At 38.8% G+C, this 26,811-nt stretch overlaps 2 protein-coding genes across 6 annotated transcripts in view; both read left to right on the top strand.

Annotated features, from left to right (window-relative positions):
• The window catches only part of STX2 (syntaxin 2), a 30,234-nt gene extending 27,541 nt beyond the window's left edge, over positions 1 to 2,693 (top strand). The window contains exon 9 of the mRNA XM_075060090.1: positions 1,857 to 2,693. Within this exon, the coding sequence (XP_074916191.1) occupies positions 1,857 to 1,940 (84 nt within the window). The 3' untranslated portion in view covers positions 1,941 to 2,693. The remainder of the gene's footprint in view (positions 1 to 1,856) is intronic.
• A 7,708-nt stretch (positions 2,694 to 10,401) lies between these two features.
• Positions 10,402 to 26,811, top strand: part of RIMBP2 (RIMS binding protein 2) — a 357,320-nt gene continuing 340,910 nt past the window's right edge. For all 5 annotated transcript variants that reach the window (XM_075059902.1, XM_075059901.1, XM_075059900.1 and 2 more), the window contains exon 1: positions 10,402 to 10,550. In XM_075059902.1, coding sequence (XP_074916003.1) covers positions 10,542 to 10,550 — 9 coding nt within the window. In that variant the 5' untranslated portion in view covers positions 10,402 to 10,541. The remainder of the gene's footprint in view (positions 10,551 to 26,811) is intronic.

Raw genomic sequence — 26,811 nt, 5'->3', positions numbered from 1 at the left:
ACGAACGTGCACGCGGCGCGCGCACACCTAACTGGAATGGATATGAGCAACACATCTCGAAGAACAACAGTTACAAAGGTGAGTAACCGTCTTTTTTTCTTCCCAAAGCTGCATACTCACCGGGACAAATGAAGACCCACTCTCCTTTCCTAGTGCAGTGAAGTGTACTATTGCACTGTTCCACTGTGAAGGAACTGAAGGAAGCACTGGGTAGTTCTTCCTTTTATACTTCCCACTTAGGAGCAAGAGCAGCTTGGGCATGGGTGTGGCTGTCCCCAGTAGTACATCTAAACCCTCAGCACCAGAGTGTGGAGGACATACACCGCCCCCTTGCTGTAATGGACATATGCAGCACATCTTGAAGAACAACATTTATGCAAAGGTAAATAACCTTTTTTGTTTTACTTGTATTTCTATACTGTAAGCATGTGAACATACAAGAAATAATGCTTAGCTTTTTTAGAGTTACTATGTATGGGTCAAATGAAATTGGATTGGAAAATTTTATATTCAAATTGTCCATGGTCTCTGCATCCTTAAAAAGTGAAATCAGTTTCTTTACCAAATTTCCTCTTCCCATCTGTTATAAACTCCATTTGTTATTACAGGATATAGCTTACCAAATTTGTTCTGAATAGACTTTAATGTGAATTGGAATATTACTTCTGAAGGGTAGAAATTTGTGGAGGGGAAATTCCACCATTCACATGCAGTAAAGATTGATTTTTTTTCATTAAAGCAAATTGTTTCTGAATGCATAAAAACCATACACCCAAAAGAAGTGTTTAAATGTGTCACTGCTAAGTAACTTCTATGGCACAAAGTTATTCAGGAGTGAAATATGTTTATAAAGGCTTAGAACCTCTCTAACTGAAAGACCTATCTGGACATGTGGTTGTAATAATATATTTAAAATTAATGTGATTTTTCTGCTAACATTGTAAATCTCCTTCAGCAAAGTGGAAATTCAATTCATACTATATTATTTTCAAGATTGTGGCCATAGTTTATCACTGACGTGCACTTCTATAAATGTATGAATCATCATAATTTGATGGGCATCATATATGGTTCAAAGAAACAAAATGATGTGATGTCATTGGAAAGGTTTATTTTTAAAAGCCGCATTTAATTCACTTGCATTGACACTGAAAATGCTTCAGTGTTTGAATATGCTTCTTCCCTTCAACCCCCAAGATGAGTCATTATGAAGTCAATAATCTACTAAAACAATTGCTTTTTGACCTCTGAACACTAATGGTTTTGCAATCTAGCATCTGCATTATATTAATATTCTTTTAAAACTGCAGTGGAATTTTCTGAGTTATGTAATACAGTATGTGGGGTGGAGGTGGCAAGGGAGACTACAGCAAGAATTTTCTTTGTTCTTGGCATGTTAAGTAACTTCAGAGCAGGCAAGTCATATGGAAAGACCTGACTGTAGAACTGTACTTAGATTATTTTATAGATAAATAATCTTTGGTTTCAAGAGCAAATTATACACAATCTGTTTGAGGTGTATATATTCTCTGTCCCAGTACCCTCTACATAAATATATAATTTTTTTCTGTATTGGGAACTGTTAATATGTTTAAAATGAGGTAGATATCAGATATGGGAGCCCAAATGTTTTCTTGTAAATTCTGGCAAAAAAGCTAATAAACTCTAGCCTCACTAGATTAGAGATCCTTTTAAGAAACCAAGTGGCAGTCAAAAAGGATAGTCAGGACCATTTCAGGCTTCAAAAATTAAGGTGGTTCTAAAAAGATCAAATTTCTTTTCTAAAGATCGAGAATAAATCCAGATCCTGTTTAACACTGTGTTCTGAAACTAATCACCTTGCTTTCCTTTGACAGAAAAAGTGGATAATTGTCATTCTATCGCTGGTATTGGTTGCCTTAATTGCTCTAATTGTTGGTCTGTCAGTTGGTATTCGATGATGCTTGGATAACTTCAGCATGCATATCTCTGCCAATGCGGCAGTAAGTAACTAATCAACTAATTTGCTTCGTCGTCGTTGTTGTTTAGTTTTGAGAACACACTATGCAAACAAGCTATCTTGTACAAACCCTTAACACACATACAGTGTAATACTAATGACCAGGCACGGGGGATGGACATGATGAAGTAGTGAATATTGTCAGTCTCTAGTTGCTGTAAAAGCCCTAATGTATATTCAAAAGTAGATCTCTTTTGAATTGTGAAAACTGAGATTTAGTGGTAATTTTATGAAATTTTACAGAGTTCAACCTCATTATGTAAGAGGTTGACAGTGGGACATATCCTCAGCTGGTGTAAATTGTCACAAGCCTGTTAACTTTTACATGGAAAATGCACACCAGCTGAGGATCTGCCCAAGGTGCGAAATCATTTTCACTTGGAGTTTAACTTTTATCACATAGTGTGTTTACAGTTATAAAGAGCTTTCAAAACACACATATTACATATGCCACTCTGAAGCCAGAGTGTGTTTTGCAACACAAGTGCATTAAGATTTCCCAGCTAAAAACCAGACTTTTTAAATCGTACGCTTTCTAATCAGCTCTTTTATGAGATGGCAATATTTAGAAGTGGGAATCTGCACAAGATACTAACTCTAAAATAACAACGCAAATTTGTATTTTTGAGACTTCTCAGCCTTTTTCTATATTAGTGGAACAAGTTATTGTCATCTACATAGCAACATTTTCTTCAGTCACAACCTACGCTGATGATCTGCAAGGATGAAAAGGTCAATGATTCAGAACTTGAAAGGGAAACTCTAAATAGAATCAGGAGCATTAACTTTACATTCAGCCTATGTGACATTGAGATGGTTATGGGATTCTGCATAATTAATGGAGAGTAGCAAATATGTAATAGTATCTATTGACTTCATATTCATCTATCAGTCGTATGTTGTCTAAGAGACAACAATTATAAGAAAGGAGAAGATAAAGTTCGCATCTCCCCTGCGCAGATTAGCTTTATCAACCACTCAGCTTCCATATGTAAGCAACAGTATTATCACAAGAAGTCGTTATAGATTAAACGAGTATCGCATGAAATAAAACACGTAGGTGGTTAGCCAAATATCAGAAGTTAAATTAAGAGCTGTGGAAGAGAATATGCGAACGTATGTCATTGTATTGGGTGCTTTTCAAAAAACTTCAATTATCATGTCAAAATTTTCTATCCAAATATACTATTTGCTAGGTTCTAGAATGTGTCATTACTTATATATGATATATAGTATACATAGATTTTTGTTTTTTTGCAGAAATGACATTCATTAATTTGTGTAACGTCTTGCTTGTTGATCATTGGAATATCTCTAGCAGCTACATTATTTAGGCAAGAACATTCCAAGAGCTTAAGCTATTCAGGCTCCATACAATTCTGTCAGTGAACACCAAATACTTAACTTTTTTTTTTGGTAAAAGATGCCTCTTACCATGATACACATGATGTTCAATGCTGACTTATGATTAGAAAGGATAGATGAAAACATAATGGCACTGAATGTTTAATCGATCTGTAAATCAAAATGTATATGGGAAATCAATTGCTTTTCATGAGAAACCACATGGATCTGTCAGCGTGAAGCCTGCTTTTAATGTTTTTGAACGAAAGTGATTTGGGAATTCCTTTTTCATATTCAGTGTTATAAACACAGAATTTAATTAGGAATTGTGAACTATTGGTTTTGCTATATGGATATAATTTTCCACTCTTGCAATTTTATTTTCAAAGAAAAAAATCAAGAAGGATTTTCACGCCAGTATATAGTCTTTCAGCAATTTTTTGAAAGAATTTTAGTACCACATTTGTGTTCTCTTCTTGTTAGCAAATTAATTGATTCTCTGAGCACTGTTTTTAGGTGATGTAGCCATAACTTTAAATAAACATTTACTGGTTAGTCATCTTGCTCAATCCAGTTTTTATATGAAAAAAATTCTCGTCAACTAATGCTGCCTCATTTTATTTTAAAAATCAATTTATGCTTAAAGATATTATACAATAGTTTTTAATTTGAGGGGGAAATCCCACTTCCAGAAAGCTTATGAAGCAACCAAATAGCGTTCTGTTAATAGTGACTATAAAATTTGAACTGTTTTTAAACCCCCTCCCCAACCCGTAAAGATTGTTTAGAAGATTGCACTTAAGTCCATTTCTGCTTGTTGCATTGTTAGAATTCTTAGATTTTTTTTGCGGGGGGAACACTAGTTATTGTGAAGTTTATTGTTCTATTTACTTTATCAGATTTATTGTGCTTAATTGCTTAAAATGTGTGCCTAATCTATATAATCAAGACGGTAGCTGCAATCTTTTCCTGGTATAAAAATGCAATAATAAAGTACAGATCAGGTATTTGAACAATTTGGGAAGATATTCCAAAATATAATTTGTTGTGCATATGAAACTAAAACGGACAGAGAAGTTTAGCCTTACAACTTTGACCAGATTGGCATAAGCCACATTTCATCTTGTTTCTTTAAGTCTTGATTTTTGCTCTTTATTTTCAAATGTTTGCCTGTGGTGGTGAGAAAAGATAGAAATGAAGAGGTTTCCTTAAGTGCATAATGTTTGGATTTGCTAATAATACTCTGATTCGTTACAAAATGTACTTTTGTGAATTTATGTAACAAGTATGAAGAGTTTAGTAATGGCTATCATAACAGATATATTGCTGCTTGTAAAGTTTTAAACATTTCAAACTTAACCAAAATAGTTGAATTTAATGTTACAGGTTATTTTTGTATCATTTCTGTGTAAAATATTTATAATTTGTATTTTGATTTCTCATTTGAGTATGTTCATGTAGATATGTAGATATATTTACACTTAAAGTGAAATAGAAAAAGAAGAAAGAGTGCCGTCTTAGAACATGGCTTACATCTCTTCATTTTTCTGTTTTAAGATGGTTACAAATATTGTTTTGCTTTAGATAATGTTAAATGTTGCAACTTTTTAGTACTGCAGTTTACTGACTCATTACATATTAAAATGTTCTTGTTTAAAATGTCTGAGAAGCAAGCTATACATTAAAATGTAACTAATTAATTGAAATGCTTCTTAATGTTTAGCAAGATTTACAATGTATGCCATCTGTTGAAGGATATTCCTGCTTGATGCTGTCCAAATATACTGTGAAATTTTCTTCAGATTGTATTTTGCAAATGGTGATCCATGGTGAAAGCAGATAGGAACAAATAGGCTTCTTTAGTTGCATTGTGTTTGGGATTGCTCAATGAGATCCTGAGTCAGTAATTTTATCCTGATAACACTTGTAAAAGATTATTCATGGACTCTTACAAATCAGCTATCGAGAAATTTGTTGAAATTTTCATCTTAATTAATGAACAAATTTCTTTACCTTTCCTTAAGTTCGGACACAGGAGTGACTATGGAAGTCTTTATGCAAAATACTGACAGTTGGTTGACTTGAAATGGTCAGTTCTTAAGTAAAATGTATTTTTATTTAATAGCTGTTTTCTAGTATTTAGTAATAAAACTTATTTATAGAAATGTACAGATTATTCTATTTAAGAAAAATATCAGATAGTGCTGTTGATAGAAGTAGATTATTTACATCAACCAAAAAAGTGTGTAACTTTTTTGATGCTCATTTGCAAGAGATTCTCCATTCAGAATATAAATTGAAAGGGTCATTTTTACTACTTTGTATTTGTTCATATATTTGCCTCACAATTTTGTTTTTTAAAAAAAGAAAATACAAGTATATTTAAAATTCCACACAGGTGCACATACTTACTTCCTTGTCACTTCAGGAGCAAAGAACTGGTTTCTAGTTTATTTAAAAAAAAAAGGGGGGGGAATAACTCTAATTTCCCGTTCACTAATAAATTTATCTATGCAAGCATTTCACTTGTGACTACTTTTATGTTGGTGAGTTTATTGTAAATGTTTACACATTCTACTGGAAATACTTCATTGTGGGTGGCATGATTATCAAAGCAATTGTAAAGTCCCAATAAACAGGTGTATAGGAATGAGCGAGAATAAGCCATAGCATCAAGCACTTGCTTTCAAAAAATCCCTGTTAAGATCCTGAAGTAATACTGCACGTACTTATACATATGAGTAACTTTAGAAGAGAAAGTAATCCCCTTAGCTTTCTAAAAAACCTGGAAAACAATTATTTTTTATCAATCAAGCTACTCATTTTAGCAACGGTACTCCTGTGATTGCAGGTTCAGGTGCTTGGTTTGTTTTTTCAAATTCCTTATAATGTTTACTGTAAACTAAAGTTAAACATTCCTACAAACTTACAGGAAGGAGGGGGAGTTCCTGAAGTGCTTTGCAGTTTGATATCAGCCTATTATACATGGAGTCTTTCACCTCGACACTGCAGGTTTAATGTTAGATCATGTGTCTGCTTCTATTGACTTTGAAGTTCACTCTTGGTGCAGAATAGGAGATTGTATAGCTGATTTTATGACCATTTTTAGAAAATAGGTTGTACATGCTTGGATAGGTGCAGTTCTGTAAACTAAATTTAGCAGTGATCAGAAGGTGATACCAAGGGCTGTTCAGTGATCTACATGAAATTGATTGTTCCTCGCATCCGGTTCTTAATGGGCAACTATCCACAAACAGTAATTGGCACGCATTTTGATCAGTCTGAGTCACACGGACTGGAGGGACATAAAGACAACCGTAGAGGCTTAATCCATATAGGTCCAAGTTGATGAGGAAGCTGAGGAAGTCTAGATTCCTACAGACTCTGCTTGTACCTTTCTTTTGGATAAGTGAATGTAGGTGCATTGGACGACTGATAATAATAGTAACGTGTAATAATGAAGTGGGCAGCTCATCTGTCAGCTGGAAATTTTGGGTAAGCACTACAACATGCAAATTCCTTCTGACTTTTTGTAGGGCTATAGTCTCTTAAATATGTACGCACAGCAGACAGGGCCTTCTGCTCTCAGATGAAAGACTCCTGTTTACTACATGGAATTTATTTGTATTACTATAGCACCTCGTATGCCCAGTCATGGGTCAGGGACTTGATGTAACTTAGGTGAATGACTTTCAATCTTACTGGGATCTGTAGCTTGGCTTCCTGATAGCCCTTGTCATTTCAGATCACTGAGGGTCAGATTCTGATGCACTTAATCTGATTGAACAATGTTTAGTCTGTGAAAACATCACATTGAGTTCCATGGGATGTCCAGCAGACAAAGGTACTATTATATGCAACATGAGTAAAGGTATTTCACTTTGGCCATATCACCCTATTAGTTAGGGCTGTTAAACTAGCAGGTGTTGTGGGTGCTAAATTCCCTAGTTAGAAAAGCGCAAATTCTGTGACTTGAAATCCTTCTCTTATGTGAGGTTCTTCAGAGGAACAGTTTCATTATGTTTACAAACAGGAACTCGGGCACAGAGATCAAGGTCAAAATATGCACTAATTTTGGTACCCTCTAATTTCGCCAGGGTGTTGAGAAGATTGATAAATATTTGAGTGCTATACAAAAGCCCATAATGAAATTAATAAATTATCTTCAGAGTAGAATTTGAGTAGTGTACAGTAAATGAGGCCTGGGGCCATCCACTGCACCCAATTCTCATTAAGTGAACATTAGCCATCCTGAATGAGGCAGGGCCCTATGGGAGAAATTAGTATGTGAGCATGTAATTAAAGATTATGTTCATAATAATGCATATGTACAAGCAGGTTGAATTAAGGTTGCAGAGGCAACCTTAATTCTGGCTTTTCCTAGCTCTTGAATGCTTGACTTTGCAACTTTTAATACTGTTGTTTTAATCTGTTTGGTGTGTAATACAATTAATGGAGTTCAGTCATGATAAGAATTTATTACTGTGTGAATACAGAAATGTACTGGCACCAGAACAGAATGCTGGTAGCTAAAGGTAGAGTATTTCTGCCCACTAGTGGTGACTTTCAAACCAGACATTAACAGTGTTATACATAGAAGTTTTCCTTAATGGTAGGAGAAATAAATTCTTTTCCTTTAAAAAGAAAAGATAACTTTTCTTCTTCCCTCAGCCAAAAGGGCTAAATATCTGCTTAACCAGGTCTCATTTATGCCAGCTACTGAACACTGTCAAAGAAGCCACTGTTTGCACTGTACTTTTGAGCTCAGATGTGCATCCTCTCTTTTAGTCTGCACTACAAAGAGGGTGCTGCCTTTTATTGGCACTCTGCAGTTCTGATGGGCACTAAAATACACTTTTCCATGAAACCACTCTCGATGAAAATACAAGATTAATAGCACGATCTTGTGTCGACATTAAAGCTATTTCTCCTTGGTGTCAGTAATAGTATATGAAAGTAGTGGTTTTTAACTTAGCGTTCAGTTAATCTAAACTGTTCCCCTACTGAAAAGGGTTGAGTGACGGGCAGAATTGTCAGAGCTGGGGAGTAATATTAGCTTTTCTTCAAAGGTCTGTGCTACCAAACATGATACTCAAAATTGTTTATTGTTCATACAGGCATTTCCGTGGTGCTCCTCATTGCAGTGCATCTGTGGAAGAGTATAAGAAATTAAAACAAATGGACTAGAGAAAATACTTGAACTATGTTCTTCTAAAAATCAACATTAATAGTCTTTCTTTTGCTTCACTTTGTGCTGTATATTACAAAATTTGAACAGCCAGATCTTTAGGCATTAACGTTAAGTTCCAGTCAGCAACTTTATTTTTCCCTATTAGCTTTTTTGCTCTGTGAGAATAAAGAATGCATAGCCACTTTCATATTCAGGATCTCTAAATGCACAATCCTGCAAACCACACACTTGAGGAATTTTACTCAGGTATATAGTTCCAAGGAAGTCAGTAGAATACTCTATCAGGTTATTCAGCTAAGTATGTATTTCTAAGTGTAAGGTTGTACTTGAATTTGAATATTGGTTGTTGCAGCATCTATACTGACAAATGCAGTAGTTATGCGCTCTACTTCTTTCATATGGCAAGAGAGGTGACTAGCAGCATTCAAATAACCAAGTCCAGACTAGTATGTCAGTTGTGGCTTTGGGAGTGGCTTGATGTAAGCCTGAGATGCCACTCACAAATGACTGAATCTGGCACTGATTTACAATATGGTTCCAAATTTGCAACTGGCATCCAGTCATTTATTAGCATACACTTCTGGAAGATGAAAGAGATGACAGCACCTGCCATGCAATGTTCTAAAATGGTTCATTGCAGACCATTATTTTCAGACTAGGTTGAAGCTTGGAAGATCTTTTTTGTAGGGTCTACAATCAAATATTTGTTTGGGACATTACCATTATCCTAGAATTCTTTACAGCGTGCCTCAGGATTGAATGAGAATGCTTTAACAGCTTTAGCCCAATCCCAAAAAGGCTTGTGAGATTCCGATATGCTTGAATCTGGATAATTTATAAGAGAACGTTAACTAGAACACAAGTCTTATGCCATAGTTTTTATTTGGAAAATACTTAGGTACCTGTACACAGTGTATTGCGCTCCAATAGAAACAGTTTGGGGTGAGACTTGAAACTTCCTCCTGGATGGATACCAGCAACTATTATGTGTTTCATCTAAAGGCAACAGCTTTTCCAATGAAACATCCCTTTAGTGCTACACTGCAGTGTTTTCAGGGATGTAAGCACAACAAAATAAAGGGGAAATCCAGACAGTGGTGACAGTAGATTGGCTGAATGGGCATGTGGGGAGGAAGTAGATTTGTTTCCCACTTGAAAGAGGCCAGACTTTGTTCCTCATATTTCTAAGGCAGATAAAAGGACAAACTCTTTAGAGATGTTCTGCAAAGAATTAAATGCACTCAACTGAGTCAAATATATATAAAGAATAGCTGCATTAGAAAAATCTAAAGGGAAATATTTCTGTTTAATGCAGTTTCTGATTCTCTTTAAGTGGGAAATTTAAGCCTAGCAACCCATTTCTTGATTAGTTTGTTATACCATTTAACTTGGGGGCAGGGATAGCTCAATGGTTTGAGCGTTGGCCTGCTAAACCCAGGGTTGTGAGCTCAGTCTTTGAGGGGGCCACTTAGGGATCTGGGGCAAAATCATTACTTGGTCCTGCCTAGTGAAGGCAGGGGGCTGGATTCAATGACCTTTCAGGGTCCCTTCCAGTTCTAGGAGATAGGTATATCTTCATATTGATATTGTTCCTTTGACAAACAGGCACAAAATGGGAATTGAAGCACATTTACTTTGGAAGTTCTTCAAACTACAGTTAACTATTATCAAATGTACTCTGATGTGTTCTTGTGACTCATATGTCTTTCTAAAAATAATCATGGCACTCTTCCTCATACATGGGTCAGTGGGTCAGTCTTTGCACCTGTGAAGTAACTCAAACTTTTTGTCATGTACAGCGATTGGCTCTTCAATTACTTGTGCCAGTCACAGGCTATTTTGGTTAACACTATCAAACATGCAGCATCTGAATCTACAACCAGCAAACTCTTTACAAACAGCAATCTGGGATGAAGACCAGATAATCTGAAGAATATACAATAGAATCTCAAGTGTTAGAATAAAAGTGCTTCTTGGATAGATGTGTTTTTTCCAAAAGAAAAAAGAATGGAAATAGTAAGTATTGTCAAACTATTGAGATGGGTATTTACTATATTCAGTGTGTTTCATACTGCCTTTAGATGCTGTGTTCAGATTAATTTAATTCACTGAGAACAAGGGGACTTATGTCTGTAATAATAAAGTGTCTGAATGGGTAAAAGTTATTGAAATACATGTAGCTATTTGTAATTGGCAGACTTTTTTCAGTGTAGGTTAGGAACAAAACCTTTAATCGCTTATACACAAATTGCATAGTTGATATTTTTCTTTACAATTTTAGTCATAAGATGGACAAGGAAATGTTTAATAGTCACCACCTGGGAGCTACTGTCACTTGAGAAAAACAAATCTAAACACAGAACTGCCCGATGTCAAACCAGTACACACAGTGCAGTGTAATTAATGAATTAGAATATCCATCAGCCTGAATATTGATTCAACAGATACATGACCCTATGTAACAGCACAGTTGCAATCCTTTTATGCAATCTTACAATAATTGTGCAGTCAGTTTAAATGGACATTGGCAAAGTTACTCTAGTTATATGTTTGTGTGGTATTGCCATAGACTATATACCAACTTGTGGCTTTTTGTAGTTTTAAGGGAAACGACAGAAGTTCTCACTTGGGATTTGGCACACAGTTATAAAATCAATTTCCAGTTAAACTAAAGGGGAGAGTTTTCTTTTGAACTTGTTTGGAATATGATGCAACAGTGTTGCAAGTCTATAGGTTTCTATTATGGGAATCAAGTCTTGGAGTAGTACACTGAGAGTAGGTAGCTGGACCTAGAAGAACTGATGCGCATAAAAAATTATGTCCATTTATGTCTCTGATTTCTGTGTGTTTTTTTATTTTGTTCTGAATTGCTTAACATCAATGCATAGATTAAAAGCTTCAGTGATGAAATTTATGTAATCCATTGAGGGAATGGTGGTGTAACCTGAAACATGTCTTGAATTTCTCTAACTCTCAAAAGGAAGCATAAAGCTGATTAGTTCAAAGGCCTTATTCTGATCTCTCTCTCTCTCTCTCTCTCTCTCTTTCTCAGGTTTTACACTAATCACTTAATATTATATTGATGAATATTGCATCAATAGAGTTACACTAGCATGATATCAGAATGTCCATTGAATTCAGTAATGTGACACATCTAAAACCTCTGAGAATCAGAACCTGTTGCCTTGCCTGATCATAGACCAGGTTTTGTTACCTAAAAGTTTAAGGTGGTTATTCTGATGGGCAAATTTCAGGTTAGAAATTTAAACTGCCCTGAAAAATGAACGTACCAATAGCTTTTAAAAATTGGATTTTGATATTTTTAACAAGATGGAGAAGTGTAATTCTGGAGACAGTCAAAACCTATTTTTTAAGCTCTGGCTCGCTATCTCTGGACTAGATTGTGATGTCCTTACTCATGCTGAATAATACCTTACCCCATGAAGTCAAAGGGACTAGTGAAGTAAGATACTACAATGTCTGAAGAATGGTATTTCAACTCTGGAAGTCAATGGCGCCATTCCGTTTCACTTGTAATTCTATCCAAGTTACGTCTGGCCTCCATTACCCTAGTATCTGAACACCTCACAATCTTTAGTGTATTTATCCTGTCAACACCCCTGAAACAGGGATGTGCTATTATCCCTATTCTACAGGTGAATAGCTGAGGCACAAAGGGACTAAGTGACGTGGGCAAGGTCACATAGGAAAACTGGAAGAGTTGTGAACTAAGCCTGGTTCTCTCAAGGCTCAGCCTATTGCTCTAAGCCATGAACCATCCTTCACCCTCAGTTTCTAATTAAAAGAAAACCCTCTTTTTTTTTTCTTTGCCTAAGTTTGGCCCGCAAGAAGGAAGCGATGTAATTTTATAAAGGATAATCTTAGTGAAGATGCAGTATAAATATTTTTCTTAACAGGTATCGCCAAAGAACTTGTAAGAATTCCTATTTTGCCAGCTGAACTACTGGTAGAACTTTGTCATGTAACAGTGTTTCTTAAAATGTTTTGAAAAGTAAGTAGTTATATGTTGCTGGTTATTTCAGCTGGAGGAAGGAAACATGTAATACCTCTATTAACCCAAGGGCCTAATTCTGTCAACAGCTAGAACCTTGCAACTCATTGAATAATTATTACTGGGAACTGGGGGTCTAAATTCTTAGGCAGCTTTTGAAAAATCTCAGGCTTCATCCTCAAAGTGCCTCACTTAATAAACACTAATCCCCACAACACCATTGTGATTGAAACATCAACCATGTTTTACAAAGGATAGAGCTGAGCTGGAGAGGTAAAGAGACTTAGTGAGGGCAACAGAGGGAATTCATGTCAATGCCTGAGCTAGCTGGCAGGTGTTCTTGCGATTAAATCACTGGACCTTACATCTCTTCCTAGACATCGTTCAGTTACACGAGTGTAACTGGGGCCTGGTCTACCCCTAAAAGGTAGGTTGACCTAGCTATGTCACTTAGGGTTGTGAAAAATCTCACATCCTGTATGACTTAGGTAGATCTATGCCCACTGTAGATGCAGCAAGGTCAGTGGACCTTCCATCAACCTAGCTACTGGCTCTTCAGGGGGAGGATTTACTACAGCAATGGAGAAATCCCTTCTGTCATTGTAATGTCTACACCATAGCTTCAGCTGTGCTGCTGTAGTCCTTGTAGTGTAGACATGTCCTTAGGGCTGAATTAGTCCCCTATTGAAAGTTACAAAGGATTGTTATGGATAACCACCTGGAAGAAATGATATGCTATATCTCTTCAGCGCCTGTCCAAGCTATGACAAAAGTTGAGTGCAATTGACTGTATAGATGCCTAGTCCTGAGGCAGAAAGTATTTTTTTTCCCCTTACAGTAGTTCCAATCCTCCCTCAATTACACATTCAGAACTGTCACAGCCCTTCCCTCTGCCACTGCGCCCATTCATTTGGTGATTGGCAAAAATGTTATTTCACTCTATAATTCTTCAGAACAGTTTTATGTGATTGCTCTAATCACTTAAATCAGCATTTTACCGTGTAGAGCTTTTTTTATCAGGGTGTTGCAATATTACTTTTTAGACACCTATCCCTGAGAATTTGTGCAGAATAATGCATTAGATCAATGATTCTCAAACTTGTATGCTGGTGATCTCTTTCACACAGTAAGTCGAGTGTGACCCCCCCCTTATAAATCAAAAACGCTTTATATATTAACACCATTATAAATGCTAGAGGCAAAGTGGGGTTCAGGGTGCAGGCTGACAGCTCATGACCCCATGTAATAACCTCCCAACCCTCAGTTTGAGAACCCCTGCATCCATAGCTGATGTGCCTGGGGAATACTGAAATACTGGGCAGTTTGACCTGCCATTGTAGTGGCTCCCTGTCAAGATCCCTCTCTTTTCATAAAGAAGAGAGGGATCTTGACGGAGCCACTACAATGGCAGGTCAAAATATGTATTTTAAGAGCCTGATTTATTTAATTTAATACAAAGCTTTTTAAAATGGAGGAAGTGGACAGCTTGATTTAATCTGATCCCGGCTGGGTCAGTGAGATCTCTTAGAAGGTCCCAGGCAACAAACATCTATTTTCCCCTCTCCTGTTCTGGCATATATTTACAATATGGAGTAAGATATGGTTTAAGAGAAGCTATCACACTAATGATGTATTGTGGTCCCATGTATTTCACAACCCCTTGCATCATGTGAGCTGCATAGTCTTGAAGAGTTCTTTATAGCTCTTTACCTATTCCATTTTGGGTGTGCGGATTTCTATGATAACATAGATAGCATGGTAGTAAAAAGAACCTATCAGAATTTGAACCTGAGGATGAATCTAGGCAGGATACTTGAATCCCATGTGATCTATGAGTCTTTGGGCATAAGTTTTATCAGATTATGCCATATTGACTTTGCAGACTCTGCCCGGTTCCTCATACTTTACTCTCAAAATCTGTTGGGCTCAGAGAAAAATCAAAATTTCCCCCCAAAGGCATTTGATCCGCCTTGACAGAAGGAGGATTTCCATTTAGTTGGTCTGACTTTCAGTGAACTGGGGGCATTGTTTTGAGTTATTTCTGATGTGTATGGAAACTGCCTGAATAACTCAGCACTCTGCATTTGGAGTGCTGGAGTTATCAGTGGGTAGTCTGGCACGCATAACAGAATGAATCAATCATGCTAGCTTTATATTTATATAGTTCCTTTAATCCTGAAGGGTCCCAAAACGTTTCACAAATCATAAGTGCCTCATCGCTATGATATTCTATTTCTATGGTGAGAAGAAGCAGTCAAGTGGACAGCTGTTGTAGAACTGAGGTGGTAAGAGGAAAGGAAAGTGTTTTGCCTAAAGACAAGGTCACAAGCCTTTATCTTTACAAAAAAATCACAAACTTTAATGTCCATGCAGGCTGCTGTTTTAGTCAGCTGTAAAAGAGCCCAACACCCTAAACTGAATAGAATTTTGAGAATGAAGATTACGCTTGTACAAAAGCTTATATAGGAAAGTCCAAATAGAAAGGGGATGATTTATACCAACAAAAGCAATGAAATTTAGCACTAGACCTGGTTCGTTCATTCTAAGAAAGATGTCTAAGACTGACCACCTAGGTAATCCTGTGGGTTGACAATACGTAGGCATTATATTTTGAGCTTTAAGTTAGGATTTATTGGTTTATTCCATATAATATTAACTCTCATCATGTGATATTCCCAATGTTTGCTGATGACATTCAGAGGAATTGTGTATCGCACAGTTTAAAATGAAGAGCAGACTCATTGATTGAACCAAGAATTCAAGTAGAGTATAAATTGCTGATTCAATGTCAAACTGCCACTCACTCCTCTTTGCTGAACTGGCAGTAAGGATTAGCCAGAGATTTAGTTTTTTGTTGACGCAAGCCTAAATCGAGTCCTAACAGTTAGAGCAGAACACTTAAGTCCTCTCTATGATTAGCTCAAAGCAAAAGAAACAGCCAGGAATTATTAATTATCTCAGTCCACTTAGTCTTGGTTGTCAAGTAGTGATGGCTACAAGTGTGACATGAACATGCAACTGAAGAGGTATGATTTCTATAGAAGTAATTTTATTTTACAAACCAGGAACACCGTGGAAAATTAGGAATCAACCAAATGTCTTGGGCTAACTGAAATATCATTGGAAATTTAGTTTTAAACCATAGTTATTAGAATATTCTTTAACAATAATTATTCAGTTCACAGAATTGAGCTCTGCACATTTAAATTCTGAAGTGCCACAACAATGTATTAGGTGCTCAACAGTGGAAATAAACTAGTGGAGGAAGGGAACTGGAAATTACATAGGGGTGTATGTACCAACACTTGCCTCACTGTTCATTCTAAGGAAATTTAGTGTAGAATCTTGGCTACATCTATGTAAAGATAAAGTAAAGTTTGTTTTCACAGTAACCCACTGTAGTGTAGAATGGTGCCATGATGGATTAGACCAGTGGTCCACCTAGCCTAGAATCCTGTATCCACCATTGACCAGTACCAGAATCATCGGAGGGAAAACTAAGAACCACCAAGATGGTATAAAAATCTGCATGTTTACTGATTACCCTGGAGGTTTGGAAACCGATCCCTGGGGAAAATTTTCTTTTTCATCCTCTTCAGTTAGTGATTAGCCTTTGCCCAGAAGCATGAAAGGTTTTTATATCCTACTGATTGATATATAGCATAGTATTTTCAATTTGTTCTAGCCTATTCTTTATGCACACTGACATTTTCTGTGAGTGTTTTTTGTTTTGTTTTTGTTTTTTTAAATCAGGGCATGTGGATCAATCCAGGATGATGTCCAGGTCTTTTTTTGAGTGGCTACAGTTAATTTTAGAACCCAGCAATATATGTGCACAGTTAAAATTATTCCTTCTGATCTGCAATATCTTGTATTTATCAGCAATGTGTTTCATCTACCATTCTGTTGCCCAATCATGTAGTTTTGTTAGATCCCTGTCCCCACAGCCTTCTATATGTATTGCTGACCAACCTAAGTAATTTTGTCAGCAGCAGATATTGTCCCTTCACTGCTCTCACTTTTTTCAACTTTTTCATTGATTCATATATAAACCCGCCCCCCCCAACTTCTAACAGAAACATGCTTCTTCACTGTTAACCTTTTAGTGGGTAGAAAATTGTTTTTTCTGTCTCTGGCTTGGGCCAGTTTCTAATCCATACTGTAACCTCACCTTTTGCCCCATGACTACTTAGTTTCCTTAATGGCCACTTGTGAGAAACATTATCAAAATTTTTTGAAAGTTCATGGCAAGGGCAAAAAGCATCAACCCACTAAAGTGCTTCAAATTAATTTCTGTATTGACTAGGAAAGTTGCTTCATGAAGTAGCATGAAAGGTCATTGAAGTCTTCATTTTGAGTAAAGATCTGGGGATGTGGTTTCATGATACTTTTAAAAAGGATGGTAGAACATAAGTGGCAGGTGTTTCTCAACAACTACACACTGTGCAGTGAAGAATTCTGGGAAAGTCAAGAACAGCAGATATATTTTACTCTCTAGTAAATAGGAAGTGTTTAGGTTTGTTAGGCACACTATATATTATATAGGTGGGTGCCATTGGTTTAAACAGCTCCAGTCAAATATAAAAAGTTGCTTCATATCATATGGCAACTCATCATTTGTCATCCCCTTTTTTTAAAAAGAAAACAAAAAATACTTAGCAGTTTCCTGAGCTATTTAGACGTTTACAAAATTATGGAGCTTTTCATCATTTGTAGATGAAATTCAACCCAAGTTGATAATGACCAAAAATTGTTACTATCTGACTGCTATTTATTGTGGGCTCTTAAAAATAGGCTGGTGGCTCAGTGCCTAGGGGAGAGATTACAACATCACAAAAAGAACTGCCATCAAAATTGCCCTGGCCTCCACTTCCCATTTTGGCAGGGAAGAAGCCAATGGCAATGGTCCCTATTTAGAACTGATGCACATTACCAAGGTAACGTGGGGAAGTTTTCTCTGCTGTTGTCCATGCTGTCCTTGTTCTGTGGATAAAAGAAGAATTTCAGGTTTCAGGACTGTCAATCTGGAAATGTTTTGTAAATATTGTATTCAGTTGTGAGTGTGTTAAGTAGAAGATTTCAGTAATCCTTCAAATGAAATCACAGTGGCAGGAAAAGCCTGAATAAAGCATTTTAGCAATAAAGCTTGGAAAAAAAATGTTTTGCAATTTACATGTTGCAGTAATAGAACATTTAAAAATAACTTTGCAAAGTCCATTGCAGTAGGGCATCTTGTCCAACTTATTACTCACTGCAGTAGCAGCTGTTGAATTGTAAACCTGGTCCTAGCAACTGCACAATGGAATAAATTGCTCTGATTTAGATTGTATACAAATTGGATGTGGTCTTTTTATTGTCTTTAAATTCAGGATCTGAAAAACATGATGCTCTTTATATTTCTGTGACCCAGAACTGCATTTGCATTTCTATTTCTCTTCTGTATGAGATCAAATTTTTTATTGTCAGTTTCTTGGCAGGATTTGAGAAATGTTTCTGAGGGACTGTACCATGGTTGTGTTTGTTTTGTTTTTATAGCAGATTTATCATGAAAACAAGACCAGAAAAGAAGTGATATGTTGTTGTATGATTTTCTGGTTAATGAAACCTATTAACATTGGAATCATCAAATTTTTCTGTAGCCATCCTAGAGGGTAAGATTTTGATTACTCACAGAAGGGAAATTTTGCCATGACACAGTAGTAAAAACACTTGTTTTCACTGTTGACAGCATTGATGGAAATGCATTGTTGCAGAAAAACACTTACTCATTTTTCCTTATGTGGACAAGGCTTCTCAATTTAACTCTTTTGCTTCAAGGCATGATGGTTTTTTCCAAAGTAATTCTTTCTGCTTGGTCTGATGCTTTCCCTCTGGATAGACCACTGTATTCAGACTCTCTTATGCTATCCCTGTCTTGTTGTGTATGTACAGAAGAAGGTAATGGCAACACTGAAGGGCATTGGGGGTCCTGGTAGCTGCCCTTTGTTTAGTTAGGCAGGATGGAACGTGTGATTCAAGGCACAAATGATGTTCCATAGTGATCCCATCATGTTAAAAATGGTCTAGATTGTGAATCCCAAAATATTTACAACTAAATTTTGCCCTCAGGTACGTCTGTGGCTCTCAGTGAAATCTTTTGGCTGAAGGCCATGGGAAATCCAGGAGCAGAATTTTGGCTTGAATATAATTTTGAAGAAAAAAAGATATTCCAGTGTGATAAAGGGCACTACCACGTTGGACTATGGAGTCCTCTTCTGGTGGCATTTAAAATTCAGTTGTGGATAGTTTCCAAAATGAATAGTTTGTCTCTGTCTTCTAAGTGCTCCAAGAAATGTAGTTTACTTTGTTGCTCAGCTTGGCTAATATAACTTGATGCTTTATTTTCACTGTCAAAACATTGCTTCTGTAGATGAGACTCATAGGTCTTTGTGTTCCATTTTTATCAATACTTTATAAAGAATCCCTTCAAGAATCTCCCTGGAGTGCTACACTCCTGTTCAATTGAAAACTCACATCGCTTTTAGATTCGCTAATCCCAAAAGAATAGTACAATTCTACTCAGGGCCACTGCTCAGCTGAACACACAGCACTTAAAAAGAGAGTGTATGTGAAAACAGGAATAAATTTATCTTTAAAGAATAGAGATTCAAGTGACAGAGAGTGAGAATATTGGAAACAGTTACATATTAAACAAAATCATAATATGCTTTCTAGACGCTAAATGTAACCAACAAGACGTTATCCTATCTCCACAAGACCACTTACCACATGTTCTCTCGCCAGTATTTTCAACCCTTTGGCTAAGAATCAGGAGCATAGCCACAGGTGGGTCTGGGTGGGTTGCAGCCCACTTACTTTGCAGCTAGGCCCACCAAATCTGAGCAAAGATGTCATGCTGCCCAGGGGCGGCTCCAGGCACCAGCACGCCAAGCGTGTGCTTGGGGCAGCAAGGGTGGCAGGCAGGTTGCCTTCAGCGGCATGCCTGCAAAGGGTCCACTGCTCCCACGGCTTTGGCGGACCTCCCGCAGGCTGCCGCCGAATCCGCGGGACCGGGGACCTCCCGCAGGCAAGCCGCCAAAGGCAGCCTGCCTGCCATGCTTGGGGCAGCAAAATACCTAGAGCTGCCCCTGGTGCTGCCACAGCAGCCTGGGGCTTCACTCAGGCACCTGAAATCCAGGATGGAGCTATGCACTCATCCTTCAGAAAGCTACTCTCCAGCAGCTCAGTCTTGCCATTTTCTGAGCTGTAGGCCAGAGGGTCCCTACTGCCCTGATCTCTAGGAGTGGCCTGGCTGCAGGAGCACATGCTGGCATGCAGCAGTCACATGCAATGAAGCGGCGAAGGACAGTGCTGTAAAGACACATTAGTGCCTTAGCTGTTCTGCCATCCCACCCCCACTCCACCTGGCCATACCATCAGGTCACTAACATGGGGGGAGGATTGAAATTGGAAAGGAGGTGACGGGAGCCACCACCCCGTGCATGGGGCTTGGGTCTTCCCCCACGCAGAATACAGCATGGGCTGTTTGTGCCAGAAAATCATCCCCATGCGCAGTGAGGGGTGGACGCCATGTCTCCCCACTCTGCTGGAGGGGGAATGGTTGGGCCTCCACCGGCAGCTGCTCTGAGGGGAGGTGGGTAGCGGGCACACAGGGATGCTGCGCTGGGTCTCTGCCAGGTTCAACAACGCACAGTGCCGCAGCTGGTGAGGAGGAGGTGTCATGGCTCCCCCAAGGAGAGGTGAACTGAGCCCAGTGGTGAAAGAGCTGCTGGTGGTGATTGCCCAAGTTGAGGGATGCACATGCCCAGCTTGGCAGGTGAAGCCCTGTGTCTGGGCGCATCTGGGTTAGGAGAAGGACATGGCATCGGGGCAGGTAGCAGAGTCTGTCATTGCCCGTCCCCCCAAAAGTTGAGGGCTGATGCCCAGCCTCATTTCCATTTCCAGCTACGCCCCTGCTGAGAACACTTCACGTACAATCAAGCTAGCTGGCAGCTTGTCCTCGCAGATTAAAGGAATGAGGGTGTGCCTTCAAATCCCTTATTTATACCCCCAAAAGTCCATTGTCCTTGTTTGTAAATAAGAGTGTCCCCTGATGGTTCACTTGTTCCTGTAAATTTCCTCTTTGAAGATTTCACAATGCTTCATTAGCGTTCGTCTCAGACTGTAAATGGAGGCCCATTGTGAGCTGTACAATATTTAATTTACATGTAAATAGACATAAACATTTCTTGCCTGGAAAAAAACCCATCTTTTCACCTTTCTGGTGACCAATTGCTAGTCACAAATCTTAAGAATGGCATTTCCAGTATATAGTCATAATTCCTTACACTACATCCATACACATGTCTTGCAACAATTATGATGTCCAGTTGACACTGGCTTTCATTAGAGACCTTACATGATATGCTCTCGATGAACCCAGGGGATCCCTGTTTTCCTCCATATCTCTGTGTACTCTTTCAGTTGGCATCCAGAGGTTTTTGGATCCCTCTTCCTGCAGTTGTGCCAAGTAAGTGGTTACATCTGTTACTTTGCAGGTGTTGTTTGATAAAATCAAAACTAACCTGTCCCTTGGAGTTGGGCCATTCCTACTTTTTAAAATTCCAATCACACATTAAACTAACCAAATTTATGACCAAATGCTGTTTGGAAATAAAACTAAACATTCATAGAAAGCTCAAAATCAAAGTAGTTTTAAACCCTCCCAAAATCTGGTGAAAAACATTTCACTGCATGTTAGTTCTAAGGTACATTTTTAAAAGAAAGATGAATTGTTTTTCCAGCCTGTATTTACACTGTGCTTCTGACTTTTTTTCCTTTTTTTGCAAACCATTCATATTAGATATAATAGGTGGAATCTCAAAGGAAAATAATTACTTCATTAGGTTTCAAAACAGTGACCTTTATCTGTAGTATTATATACTATGAGTAGTTAGAAGATAATTAGGCTCTCTAATTATGCTTGTTTGGAACAGCCATCCTGTCAATAAATCACTGTGTTGCTATACAATTTAGTTTGTATTAGAAAAAATATATCAGAAATGGTGTAGTTGTAGAAAATCTCATGATAGAAGCCTAAGGCTTGAGCCTGCACAGTCTTATTCATTTGAGAAAACCTTATTCACTTAAGTAGTCCATTGGAGGTGAGAGTTCTGCAGGATGAGACCTCTTATTTACAGTGCACATAGTCCTCTTTAGCAGTCTTCAATATAGAATCATAGGACTGGAGGAGACTTCTAGAGGTCATCTAATACAGTCCCCTGCGCTCATGGCAGAACTAAGTATCATCTAGACCATCCTTGACAGGTGTTTGTCTAACCTGCTCTTAAATCTCCAGTGATAGAGATTCCACAACCTCCCTAGGCAATTTATTCCAGTGCTTAACCACCCTTAGTTTCTCCTAATATCCAACCTAAATTGCCCTTGCTGCAATTTAAGCCCATTTCTTCTTGTCCTATCCTCAGAGGTTAAAGAGAACAATTTTTCTCCCTCTTCCTTGTATCAACCTTTTATGTACTTGAAAACTGTCCTCTCTGTCTTCTTTTCTCCAGACTACATAAACCCAGTATTTTCAAACATCCCTCATAGGTCATGTTTTCTAGGCCTTTAATCATTTTTGTTGCTTTTCTCTGGACTTCAATTTGTTCAGCTCTTCCCTGAAATGTGGCTCCCAGAACTAGTTACAATATTCCAGTTGAGGCCTACTCATCACAGACTACAGTAGAGTGGAAGAATTACTTCTTGTGTCTTGCTTACAACACTCTCCATATTTGGAGCAAATGTATTATGGCTGAAATAAAATAGAGACTATTAGATACTGTGTGGTTTTATAGAAGCACTATATTACTGGTGCATTTGCATCAATCTAGTAACATTTGCTTCAGCATTTCTTTTGATAACTAACACTAGTTTCAAAGGAAGTTTGGCTCAGACAGGCAGCTTTTTTTTTTTCTCTTCTAAAATCTGAGGCTCAGGAGAGAGTTTGATTTCAAAATTAGGTTTAAAAAACAAAAACTTTGCCAGGTTTTCATGTATATATCTCCCTACACTTTTATGAGAAGTGAGGAATGTAAACAAAATTTGAGACATGATTCATTTATTTTACTGTTGAATCTCATTGGTATTTTCAATAAATGTTTTAAAATTAGACATTAAAGTTCACTGCATTTCTCTGGCATGTCATTAGTAGTGTTTTTACAGAGTATTAGATAGACCTAAGCCCCAGGGAGGCATGTTGCAGGCAAGCTGCTCAGCTGGTATAACTAAGCATAGCTTCATTGACTTCTATAAAACTATGCTGGCTTACATCAGCTGAGGTTATGACTCTCTGATGTTTAGAAGTTTCAAAGAACAATCTCAATCTTCTTTCTTAGGGAGGCTCCAAAGTCTTGTAGCTGACATCTCTCCTGATTTGGGGAGAAGAGCTAAATATTTTTTTTCTCTTATGGATGTTTCGGTAATGCTGCTTTCTAGAAGCAGTTAATCTGGGGCTAGATCAATGGGCATGTCTCCACTGATGTCAGTGGAAGCTGGATTGAACCACTGATTTCTTGTCTACGATGTATGGATTTAAAGCAAATGTTCAGAATGGAGAATCTTTAATGGAATGGAGTTATAATGGGAATTGGAAAGGTAGAGCAGGAGAATCCTAGAATATGGTAGAATTTACAGATGGGCAAGACCTCTTAGGCAATCAAAGGCTATTTCATATGGTCTCTAGTATATTAGTGAAAGCCCCATGTAAATGGAGAGAGACAGTGAGTACAGAATAGTTCTTAATGCTCTCCCAGCAGGGCAGTCTGTTTACCCACAAAGTAGCCCTGAAGACTGATGCTAAAATGAGTGAGAGCTACTGAATTCCTTAACAAGAAAACCAAATTTAAAACGTCCCATTTAAGATGTAATGAAGACCTAGCACAAGTAGCTATTGAGAATGGACCATTAAGTGTGTCTGAAAAATCGGGACATGCACAAATGAACTGGTTGAGATATTATACATGCTGAAGAAAGAAAGAACTTTAGAGGTGCAGCTCCCGCTGAAAAAAGCAGAGGCAAGGTGCTCCCTGTCTTGGGGCAGCACTGTTTCCTCAGGGCTGCTGCTCCTCCTTGGTTGGTGAGGGATGAACTACTCAGGCAGAGAGATCTGAAGTGAGCATTAAGGGTCCAGTTCAGCTCCCAATGAAGTCAATAGAAATATTCCTATTGGCTTCAAAGGGACTTGGATCAGGCGCTGAATGCAAAGAAGATTTAAATCCAGGTCTCCTAAGGTGAAAGATTTTTGCATTAACCTACTGTGACACTGAGCACAATTCATTCAACAACAGTAACAGTGTCTTTCATCTCTGCAAATTCACATGGAATGTTTTTTATTTGCTAACCAGAAACAGTGTTATGTTCTGTCTTTCTGAAAAAATGCATGATATAATGGATATTGACTGCAGCGGGATGTCAGTAAGTGTGTTTACACCCACATTAAATGACACAGTGCATTGGGCATTAGCAGGCTTGTATCTTCAGAGTGAGTCTTTAATTTGTATCCCACAGACATCAGCTTTTCAATCCCACATGGACAATTGAGAATCCATTAGGTAGAAAGCTCTGTGTTTGCTTGGTTGGAGCAGTCACATTTTGTATTTTATCTCTTTCTTCACCTGATGCAGGAAGCTTGAATGGAACCCCTCTATCTCTTCTGTGACCAAAGGCTGCACGGATAATTTTCCTCACTGTGGATTTTCACTGTGTTGGTTAAGCAGAAAGATCAGAATTGTGCATGTGCGATATGATGGCTTGTTGACAGAACAGTTTGCTTATATTTTGGTTTTAGAGAGAGGATGTTTTTTCCTTTAAAAGTGAAGCACTGATGCTACACTGCACTGCAAGGGTTTATGGAAACAGTTTTGCTGCGGAAGACACTCTAGCACTTCTATAGATCTTTTTTTCAAATCTACATTAATGTCAGAACAAACCCAAAATCAATTTGCAGAGTTAAAGTGTCAAAGCTTCCTTAGTGGGATAATATAAGTAAAATATTTCTATTTTCTGTCAAGTTTTGATTGATTTTAAATCAATTAGAATTGTAAAAAAGACTTTTTGTAAAGCGAAGCAAAGTCTCTGGTTTTATTGTACTGAGCGCTGCTGAAGTGAAAGCCACCTGCCAGCTCCTTAAGGTAAAGTGTTTTAATTGATGCGGAGCTGCCTGTTGCATTTCTGATTCTGGAACCTTCCCTGGATATAGGTGAAACTTCATGCTCCCTGCACATGGGGATTTCCTGTGGAACCTACTCTTGGTTTTTTGGTCTCTAAATGGGACAGTGTGCCTGCAGCTCAGGACAGATCGGAAAGGTAGGTGATGGGCACTGTTAACTTATACCCAGTTTCAAAGCTAAAAAGCTCAAAATAAAATGTTGCAAGAACAACTGAACAGAGACAAACTAGAGATACCATAGCTTTCAAATTTGGAGAGAAGAACACCCATGAAATATGGCTCAGGCATTTTAGAAACTGAACACTGATTATCTGAAACATTTGGGGAATCTGCTTATTATGCTTCATTAATATCTTTAGTTCATAGTGTAAATCTAACCTAGAGCTGGCCCAAAACTCAGGCTCAAATCTTTGCTGTGGTTTGAGATCTGCTCTGATAGTTGGACCCCTTCTAGTCCAAATTCAGTTTGACTTCTACATATTGAGGGCTAGCTTCAGTTACTTGCCTTCTCTGTCGGTGTGAAAAATCTCTGCCTGCAGAGCGCTGTCAGTATTTTATTTGTATCACACTAGTGATTTGCAGTCGTGTTAGGTACTGTACTAACTAATACAAACACAGTCCTTGCCCATAAGACCATAACTATTTATGGTCTAAATAGACATGGCAGACAGAATAAATCAAAATTATTAGCAAAACAAAAGTGATACTGCATATGCGGTTAGTGTCTCTGTATATTATATAGATAACAACTGGCGCTGCCCAAGCAGAAAAACATATGAGGGTGTGACACATCTTAAAGCTGTCAAGTATCAGAGGGGTAGCCTGTTAGTCTGGATCTGTAAAAGCAGCAGAGAATCCTGTGGCACCTTATAGACTAACAGATGTTTTGGAGCGTGAGCTTTCGTGGGTGAATACCCACTTCGTCAAACGCTACAAAACGTCTGTTAGTCTATAAGGTGCCACAGGATTCTCTGCTGCTTTTATCTTAAAGCTGCTGCCTTTGGCCAATATGCACAATCAAAAGTATATTTACCCATTTTTGCTTATTGCTATTGCCATTGAAGACAAGGTTGCTTTTCGTTTTGCTATTGTTTTACCACGGAGTCACAACCCTGGTGCTCTGAACCCCTCTGAATGAAGTTCAGACAGGACTCTAGTGCAGTGTCTCTCCCCTCAGGCTGCACACTCAGGAGGGTAAGAAGCCTCCTCAGCTTCAGTGCTTCCTGAGTCTGACCTTGGATCATTCAGCACCTCCCGTTCATACCGTGAGCTCCCCGCCATGAGTCCAGCTGGATGGGATGCCTGGGGAAGCATTACACACCCCCAAAGGTCCATGCACCCTAACTTCGCAGTCACCAGTGACTCTCAGCCAGCATGGTAAAACAGAAGAGTTTATTAGGCATCAGGAACACAGCATAGAACAGATCTTGTTAGCAAAGAAATCAGGAAACATTCAGTGAAGTCCATCTTGGAGGAGATCCGGGGCCCTGGGTCCTCCCCCCGAGACTGACTTGCTTTCAGCAGCCCACTCTCAGACACCCAGGGCCGGCTTTAGGCCGATACCCTGGAATCGGGCCCCGCGCCTAAGAGGGCCCCACGCCTTAGGCCCCATTTAAATTTTTTTTACTTACTGCCGGCTGAGATCTGCTCCTAGGGATCTTCCATGGCCCCGCTCCCCTGACCAAAGCGCAGCTGGGAGTGTGGTTGCCCCACAGCCCCGCTCTCCCAGCTGGAGCCCCGCACTGGAAAGCAACAAGCTGCCCCGCAGCCCCGGCTGGAGCCCCGCCCTGGAGCGCGGCAAGCTGCCCCGCAGCCCCGGCTGGAGCCCCGCCCTGGAGCGCGGCAAGCTGCCCGGCTGCCCCGGGTGGAGCCCCGCGCCGGAGCGCGGCAAGCCCCGCTCTCCCGGCTGCAGCTCCAGGCCCTTTAAATAGCCCCCAAAGCCCTGGGATAGCAGGGGGCTCCGGGGGCTATTTAAAGGCTGGGGATCCAGCTGTCTCTACCACCCCGTCCTTTAAATAGCCACCGGAGCACCGCAGCCCCCATGTATTCTCCAGGGTTCC

The sequence above is a fragment of the Chelonoidis abingdonii genome, chromosome 22, assembly GCF_003597395.2.
Source record: "Chelonoidis abingdonii isolate Lonesome George chromosome 22, CheloAbing_2.0, whole genome shotgun sequence".
Taxonomy (NCBI): domain Eukaryota; kingdom Metazoa; phylum Chordata; order Testudines; family Testudinidae; genus Chelonoidis; species Chelonoidis abingdonii.
Note: the sequence above shows the minus strand (reverse complement) of the source record. Positions and strands in the feature narration are given on the sequence as shown.